The sequence below is a fragment of the Crocuta crocuta genome, unplaced genomic scaffold, assembly GCF_008692635.1.
Source record: "Crocuta crocuta isolate KB4526 unplaced genomic scaffold, BGI_CrCroc_1.0 scaffold13, whole genome shotgun sequence".
NCBI classification, from domain to species: Eukaryota; Metazoa; Chordata; class Mammalia; order Carnivora; family Hyaenidae; genus Crocuta; species Crocuta crocuta.
In genome coordinates this window covers 834,289-842,698 of record NW_027530007.1, presented here as the reverse complement: position 1 = coordinate 842,698, position 8,410 = coordinate 834,289, and the positions used below count along the sequence as shown (strand labels likewise).

General features: G+C 55.3%; 1 protein-coding gene and 1 pseudogene across 6 annotated transcripts in view; both read left to right on the top strand.

Annotated features, from left to right (window-relative positions):
• Nucleotides 1–2,379, top strand: part of LOC144231378 (F-box only protein 44-like) — a 4,376-nt pseudogene extending 1,997 nt beyond the window's left edge. Inside the window, exons 3-5 of the transcript XR_013335072.1 lie at nucleotides 7–61; nucleotides 172–311; nucleotides 1,236–2,379. The product of XR_013335072.1 is annotated as an F-box only protein 44-like (transcript). The remainder of the gene's footprint in view (nucleotides 1–6; nucleotides 62–171; nucleotides 312–1,235) is intronic.
• A 1,311-nt stretch (nucleotides 2,380–3,690) lies between these two features.
• Nucleotides 3,691–8,410, top strand: part of FBXO6 (F-box protein 6) — an 8,945-nt gene continuing 4,225 nt past the window's right edge. For 2 of the 5 annotated variants that reach the window (XM_077763796.1, XM_077763801.1), the window contains exons 1-3: nucleotides 5,874–5,895; nucleotides 6,051–6,346; nucleotides 8,116–8,242. In XM_077763796.1, coding sequence (XP_077619922.1) covers nucleotides 5,891–5,895; nucleotides 6,051–6,346; nucleotides 8,116–8,242 — 428 coding nt within the window. In that variant the 5' untranslated portion in view covers nucleotides 5,874–5,890. Of the gene's footprint in view, nucleotides 3,795–3,912; nucleotides 3,995–5,873; nucleotides 5,896–6,050; nucleotides 6,347–8,115; nucleotides 8,243–8,410 lie in introns of those variants that run through there. The other 3 variants (XM_077763797.1, XM_077763799.1, XM_077763800.1) reach the window with 3 other exon arrangements.

The following is an 8,410-nucleotide window of genomic DNA, read 5'->3' as shown; positions in this document are numbered from 1 at the left end:
CCGAAGGGTATTGGGAGGAGCTGATGGACACCACACGGCCGGACATCGAGGTCAAGGACTGGTGAGTGCCTGGGGCGAGGGTCTGGGGGAGGGGGGCCTGCCACTCAGGCGCCCCGCCCCCACCCTGCCCCCCATCTCCGAGGCCCTGATGGGCCCTCCCTCTGCCTGCAGGTTTGCAGCCAGGCCAGACTGCGGGTCCAAGTACCAACTGTGTGTCCAGCTCCTGTCGTCAGCACATGCGCCTCTGGGGACCTTCCAGCCAGACCCGGTGACAATCCAGCAGAAGAGCGATGCCAAGTGGAGGGAGGTATGTGCACCAGGAGGAGGGTGGCTGGCGTATTGCCCGAGGCTGAGACTGCCGTCAGACGAGCCTGGGTTCGAATCCCAGCTCACCTGGGCATCCGCTTCTCAAGCTCTGAAAGATATCAGTGAAATGATGCTGGTAAAGCCATGTTCAAGGTTTACTGTTTTAGTCGCTAATATCAGCTATTCCTACTGTTTACACCAGGGGGCAGCAGATACAAATATCTTACGCTTTGCAGGCGTTGCTGTCTCTACCATCACAACTCAATTCTTCAGCTGTGCCATTGTGTTGTGAAAACAGCTATATGAGCATGGCTGTGTTCCAGTAAAGCTTCATTTATAAAAGCAGGCAATGGGCCCCTAGGCCACAGCTTGCCAATCTAGACCAGTGCCGTCCAGTAGAACCTTCTGCAGTGATAGAAGTGGTCTGTAACCAATAGCCACATGTGACTATGAACACTTAGTAAGAGCTAGTTCTGGGGCATCTGGGTGGCTCAGTCGGTTAAGCGTCTGACTTGGGCTCAGGTCATGATCTTGCGGTTTGTGAGTTCAAGCCCTGCGTCGGGCTCTGTGCGGACAGCTCAGAGCCTGGAGCCTGCTTCAGATTCTGTGTCTCCCCTCTCTCCGCCCCTCCCATGCTCATGCTCTGTCTCTCAATAATAAATAAATGTTTTTTAAAAAACCTAGTTCCTAGTTTGACTGAGGAACTAAATTTTTAATGTTATCTAATTGTAATTAATTTTAACTGAAATGGTCACATGTGCCCAGTGATGACCGTATTGGACATCCTTCACTTTCCTTCAGTTCCTTTGAGCCACACTTAAGCAATCCTGTGGAGTGGATGGACCCAGGAGGATTCTGCCCCATTTTACATAAGGAAACTGAGGCAGAGAGGGGAAGTGGTCTACCCAAAGTCATAGAGTTAGGACTAGAACTCGGTTTTGCCAACTGCTGGGCCAGCATTNTGTTCTCCAACTACCCGCCCGGCGTCCGCTACATCTGGTTTCAGCACGGCGGCGTGGACACTCACTACTGGGCCGGCTGGTACGGCCCGAGGGTCACCAACAGCAGCATCACCATCGGGCCCCCACTACCTTGATGCCCCCCAAGCCCTGACCTGCCAAACCCCGACTGGTAAACTGCGGTCAGAGAAAGGCTGGGTTAGGGAAGGGGAGGGGGGCTGGGCTCCCCCAGACCTCCTCATTCATCCTTGCCCTTCAGTTGCCTATTTTGTGGAGCCTCACACACCGTGGGGGCCAGTGTTCTGTCCCAGGTCTCAGCCTCAGTCATGGTGGGGGAGGCCTGTGGGGTCCCCTTTAAGAGATGGGGCCCCTGAGGTTGGGGAGGTGCAGGGCATTCTCCCAGCGTCCTCCCAGAGTGGTCTCCAGGCTCAGATGCCAAATCTAGATGTGTGTCTCTGCCTTCCCCTCCTGGGCCCTTTCTCCCTGTCTTCACTGGGGGCCCTCGGAGCAAGAGCAGTCAAGACATCTGGCAAGCCTGTGTCTGGCCTCGAGGTGCAGATGCTTGGATGGGACCACGTAGCTCAGACAGATCTGGGAGCAGAAGGGGAGCTGTGCTGGGCTGTCTTCTGCCCCTCCAAGCTCTCTGCTCTGCCGGCCAGGCTCAGGCCTGAGCCCCGAGTCTGAGATGGGCAAGCCCAAGATGGGTTGGGGTCTAGGCCAGGTCTGGACTAATCTCGCTGTCAATGAAGCCTCAGAAGTCAGAAGTCAGAATCTCAGGTGGGGGCAGGATCTCCAAAAGACCCCTGGAGTCCTGTGCACGGTAACCCAGGGCAGGGGGAGGGCAGGATTAGACCCTGATTCTAAGAGCCAGGACGTGTAAGCCCTGGATGGGATGAGTGGGAGGTTTTCAAGGACCACCCGTCCACCTCCATGCCTCGACCACCCTCCCTGTGGCTTGGAAAGCATTCCACGCCACCCCTGGAACTGCTGCGGTTCCCAGAACCTCCCCGCCCTGCCCACCTCACTCCTGCCTCTCCCTCCTGCTGGAAGGACAGGCTGTGCTCTGATTCTGCTCCTGCTGCATGCAGCTAAATAAAAGGTGTTCCCAGTTCAACTTGTGCCCTGTGGTTTCTGAGGGGGAAGGCAAGTTTCACGAGAAGCCGAAGCCTGGACCTGCAGAAGGCGCAGCCTATGTGGCTTCTGTCCAAGGTACAAAGAATGGCTGACATTTCAGGAGGCGGACTATGGCAGGATCATAGGACAGACCTCTCAATGAGCTGCCAGCATCTCACCCCAGCAGCCCTCCGGCACTGGTAGCTTCCTCCGGAGCCCGGCCACCAGGCGGGAGCGTGTGGATATCTGGGTAGGACTTGTGTACATCTCATTGCAGGTACTGCTTGCTCCTTGCTTACTCTGCCAAGAGTTTTACTGACATTAGATGAAGCCGGAGCATTTAGAATGGTGTGAGGTGCTTGATGTACTGCTTATCTCAGTAGTGACCTAGATGAGGGCCTCAGCCGTGGCAAGGACGCCACTCACTAGCAGTCTGGGAAACTGCAAGTTAGCCAAAGACACCTTTGGGGGAGACGCAGCCCTGATGTGTTCACAAGGTGGCCTGGGCCAGGCACCCCTGCGCAGTGCACAGCCTGCACAACCCTTTGTGGTTGCCTTAGGTAGGTGCTGGATAATTATTTGTTGAATGACGAAAGGAATTAATAAATTTAATCCCGACCAAAACGCAGAGAGGTTTTTCACTTTCGAGTAAATTGACGCCTACCCGAAGCCAGGCCCTACTGAAAAGTGAAAGCCGAGCTCCAGCCCAGAGTGTCTGCAGTCACCCTCGGGGAGGGCCCCACCTCCCGTGAAGACGTCTTAGAGCGACCTGCGCGGAGGGGAAGCCTCAGGCTTCCCAGGGGGAAGAGAAAGCAAAGGGAAGAAGTAGGACCCGGCTGCCGAGCCGCGCACCACCTGGAGGCGAAGACAGGCTAAGGCTACGACGTCTGGAGGGTCGGTAGCGCGGCGCCGACACTGAGGGTCTCAGGCCCCCCTCTGCTTAGCTACGGAAGGAGCTGACGACGGCCAGGGCGGAGCGGGGCGGGGCGAGGCGGAGGGGCGGCTCCGGGCACCGTCGCCCAGGTCTGGTCACGCGCTGGGCCGGATCCCGCGCCGCCCGGCCCCTGGCCCCCGACTCCGGGCCGTTTCGCCAAGGAGCGACGCGCCGCCTGGGGCCGATCTGGGACCTCCCGGCAGTACCACGCCGGCAGGGCCTCGGACCGCCGCCAAACTTTCCCGAACCTCAGCTTTTGCTTTCGAGAAGTTGGCATGGTAACGGTGCCTGGAGGGGGTGTGGAGAAGGTCGCGCCTCGGGCTGGGGACGTGAGAAGCACAAGGTGCCCCGGGGTGGCCTCACCCCCTGCCCCAATCCTGCGCAGTCATGCCTCGCCGGACACTCGTGAAGTACAGAAACGGAGGGAGGGGGTGCGAGTGAGAAGGGCGACCAGAGCCGGAGATCAGCCCCCGGACGCCTGGGTGAGGAGCCCTTCGTAGCTAAGTCTCCTCTCACCCCCACCCGGCGACTTGTATTTGGCCGAGACAGTGTTTTTAGGAGTTGCCAACATTTAAAATTTGACGGGTTTCATATTTTCAGAATTGTTTAGAGTTGCTTCTGAAACATCGGAAGACCTAGCCAGCCACACGGAGTCTTTCCCACCCTAGCGTTATTGTGCAAGGTACAAGCACCTGATTTATTGTTCTCTGCCCTGCTGAAACGGCTCCTCCCTGGGCCAGAGCTAGATTATGTGTCCACTTCAGTTTTGCTGGGATGGTAGCTTTGGGAAGACCGTGGGCTGCTGTGGAAAAAGAAATCTCAGAAACTCTGGGGCAGGAGAGTAGTTCCTCCCTCCCCCGCCTGTAAGCCCGGAAGGCCCATCTGACAGCGACTGGCCTTCTCTCCCCTCTTGGGGGGCTCTCCTTAGCCACCTGGATAACCAGGCAAGAGTCAGGCCAGGGTGACACTGTAAATTTCCCAAAACCCTTGTTCAGTTCTGATGTAGACGACAGCTGCTGCAGAGTTTTCGCTTTAAGGATAGAAGTCTAAGTATTAGTGGTCTGGAGCACCTCTCTACCAGCCCTGCGCTAAGTGCTTTACATGTGCTAACTCAGTTCTCCCCAGCCCTTCTGAGGTTGGGCCGGTTATTCGCTCCTGTTACAGCTCCCCAAGCTGGCTGCCGCGGGCCAGGATTCAAACCCAGGCAGTCTTGCTCAGGCTCCCTCCGTCTGCTTTGCAGTTTCTGAGCATTTCAAAGTAGGCCTCTGGCCTGATGCCTAAACCAGAATGGGGTGTGGGGAGCGGGGGGGTGCTTCTCATTGGGTGTTTTAGCACATCTAGTTTCCAGGCCAAAGTGAGCAATCAGGGGAGAGGAAGTTGGTTTCTCAGCACTAGCCCCACTGCTTAATGAATTTGTGACATGGAATATAAGATCTTTATTACGTCCCCAGACTAATATGAATTCCCAGCACCAAAGTAACATCACCACAAACTCTTGCAGGGCTCGCAGACAACAGCGTGGCCTGGGCAAGGTCTTCCAGGACACCTGGTCCAACAACTTAGAACCAAGCAATTTTTTTTTGAGAGAGAGAGAGGGCACAAGTGAGCCAGGGGCAGGGAGAGGGAGAGAGAAGTGGGGCTCACGCAAAGCGGGGCTCAAGCTCACCCGAAGCAGGGTTCGTGCTCACCCAAAGTGGGCTCCAAGTCACCTGATGTGGGTCTCGAACTCACGAACTGTGAGATCATGACCTGAGCTGAAGTCCAATGCTTAACCGACTGAACCACCCAGGTGCCCCATTAATGAGGGGAAGGGCCTCTTTAAATATTAGCCTGTAAAGTCTTTATTAATGTTTTGATTACACTCTTTCAAACATGTGTAGCGTGTGACCACTCCGTATTCTGATGGCCAACTCTGTACTGGAAGGACACTCAAATGTGCCGTCTACTCCTCGTTTCACAAGCCTGGGTGGCTCAATTGGTTGAGCTTTAAAAAAAAATTTTTTTTAATGTTTATTTTTGAGAGAGAGATAGATACACCTAGCATGAGTTGGGGAGGGGCAGAGACAGAGAAGGAGACACAGAATCCAAAACAGTCTCCAGGCTCTGAGCCCAATGCAGGACTCAAACTCAGGATCAGCAAGATCATGACCTGAGCCGAAACTGGACACCCAATTGACTTAGCCACCCAGGCACCCCTCAATCGGCTGAGCATCTGACTTCAGCTCAGGTCATGCTCTCAAAGCTCATGATCGTGACTCAGCCTGGCTCATGAGTTCAAGCCCACATCAGGCTCTGTGCTGACAGCTCAGAGCCTGGAGCCTACTTCAGATTCTGTGTCTCCCTCTCTCTCTCTCTGCCCCTCCCCTGCTCACGCCCTGTCTCTCTCTCTCAAGAATAAACAAATGTTAAAATTTTAAATTTTTTTTATTTTTTAATATTTATTTATTTTTGAAAGAGACAGAGCATGAGCAGAAGAGGAGCAGAGAGGGAGGGAGACACAGAATCCGAAGCAGGCTCCAGGCTCTGAGCTGTCAGCACAGAGCCCAACACGGGTCTCGAACCCACGAACCATGAGATCATGACGTGAGCCAAAGTCGGATGTTTAACCAACTGAGCCACTAAGGCTCCCCCCCCCTTTTTTTTTTAAAGAGCCTCTGGCTTAGGTCCATGGGAATCCGAGGGGTCCACCTGCTTGGTCAGGGCTCCTAACCTGTGTTGCCAACCCTCCCCCTCTACAGGCCTGTGTGTGGACCCTGCCTCACCCCAGCCATGGCCCCAGTCAGTATCAACGAGCTCCCTGAGAACATTCTGCTGGAGGTGCTCACGCACATACCCGCCCGCCAGCTGCTCCTGTGCTGCCGCCTGGTCTGCAGCCTCTGGAGAGACCTCATCGACCTGGTGACCCTCTGGAAGCGCAAGTGCCTGCGCGAGGGCTTCGTCACCGAGGACTGGGACCAGCCTGTGGCCGACTGGAAGATCTTCTTCTTTCTGTGCAGTCTCCGCCGGAATCTCCTACGCAATCCGTGCGCTGAAGGTGGGCCGGGGGCTGGTTCCCTCCCTCTCCTGACACTCAGGAGGCCTTTGCCCTCACAATTCTTACCCTGTCTGGAACGTTCTCTCACGCCCCTCCCACACTCCCTTGATTTCTCATTTTTCACGTCTCAGTTCAGACACCTGCCCTGCCCCCCCCATCTACCTCTATCACATCCACTCTGTTTAGTTCCTTAGTGACACTTTCATTACCCATAATTACCTTATTTATCTCTCAGTTGTTGTTTTTTTTTTTTCTCCTCTGCCACAGACTTTAAGGTCCAATGGGTCTTGCTTGCCCCTCTCCACCCAATGTCTGCAGGGATGCCTTCATATAGCAGGTGCTCAGAAAAATGTTTGTAGAATAAACAAACTGCACGTTCACCTTCCCCTCTTGAGTTCAGTCTAAGCTGCTTAACATTTATGGAGGGCATCCTCTGCGCCAGGCACTGGACTGAGGTCTTAAAAGATATCATTGTCCTCTGTTTATCCCCGTTATCCAGATGAGGGGAATAAGGATTTCAAGAGGCGGCTGCATAATTTGAGGCTCCCGTTTAGCTTCTGACATTCTCTTGTACTCGCCAGTGGGTTTTTTCCCCTGCATGAAGCACCCACCACATCCCAGACACCGCGCTTCTTGCTGGGGCTACGGCAGGAGCAGACTGAGGCATAGTGTGTATACTCGGAACCCTTTTCATGTCGGTTTTCTCTCTCCACCCTCCCAAGGATCCCAGGAGTTGACCAAATAAGTAGGTTGGCTCCATTTTATAGACGGGGAGTGCGAGGCCCGGTGATGAGTCCAGAACTGCCTGGTTGCCGGGGCCTGGCCGTGACTCATAAGGGCGCTCGGGGCCCTCTCAGAGGCCCTACAGACAGTGGCCCAGACACCCAATCTCTCTGCCTGCCCCAGATTCTGCTCCGAAGCAGCCCAGCTGGGCTGCCGGCTCAGCGCACACAGCTTCTGCAGAGCCTGCCCACAGCCTGTGCTTGGCGCAGCCCCACTGCTGGATTCCTGTGTTGGTCCCCTGGTTCCCTCCTGGCACGCCCCAGGGCACCCGGGCAATAGGTGTGGGCTTCTAGTAGAGGCAGCAAGAAAGCAATCTGGAAAAGCTCCCTTGGTGAGTGTTCTGGAAAGGTAGAGAAACACTGCTGTTTTTTTAAGGCCCTCTCAGCCTGGTGTGAACGGGGAGACCGGAACCTACCAGGTCCCATGGGGGGGGGGTCACTACAGGTCACCAATGCAGAGGATGCCCACCCTCACGGCTCTCCCTCCCGCTCTGGGCAGAAGGGGGTCTGAAGTGGCCCAGCAGGTTCCCATGACCCACCAGCAATCATAAACCAGTGCTTGGGCCCCATTACATAGCTAGGGTGTCAGGGGAAATGCCAGTCACATCAGTGGTCCGGGTTGGGACAGACTGACATCAGCCATTACGAATAGACGTGCCATCGCAGGCCCTTCGTAACTTCGTGTTTTGAGAACTGAAAACCTGGGTATTTCCCCAGAGCCCTTCAGCAGCAGTTTGAAAGGAAGAAAAGGCTAGTATAGAATTTCTGGTAATATTCTCTTTTTTCCCCAGCTTCATGCTATAAGGAGAGCCAGTCAGGGCCAAGGTGGGAGGGGGAGGGCCCATACCAGGGGTGACAGGTGGGGATGTGTTGGAGGAAGGGCATTTTGCAGGGGTGCTCACCTTGAGCAAGCCCTGCCTCATACCCTTCCTCCCTCCTGGGAGCACATTTACCCAGGGGGATCTGACCTTGGTCGGTTTCCCCTAGAGAATATGACATCCTGGCAGATTGACTCCAACGGCGGCGACCACTGGAAGGTGGAGAGCCTCCCCGGAGACCACGGGACGGATTTTCCTGACTCCAAAGTCAAGAAGTACTTTGTCACATCTTTTGCGTAAGGCAAACAACCCAGCTGGCAGTGTTGAGGGGGGAAAGGGATCAGGACACCTTTTGCCAAACCTCGGGCCTCGGGGAGGGCCTCTCTCTGCAGCTTGAGGAAGTGGTTCCCAGAGCAGCACAGAGTCTGCGGCTGCCTAGAGCAGGAGTGCTCAGCGGCCTGGAT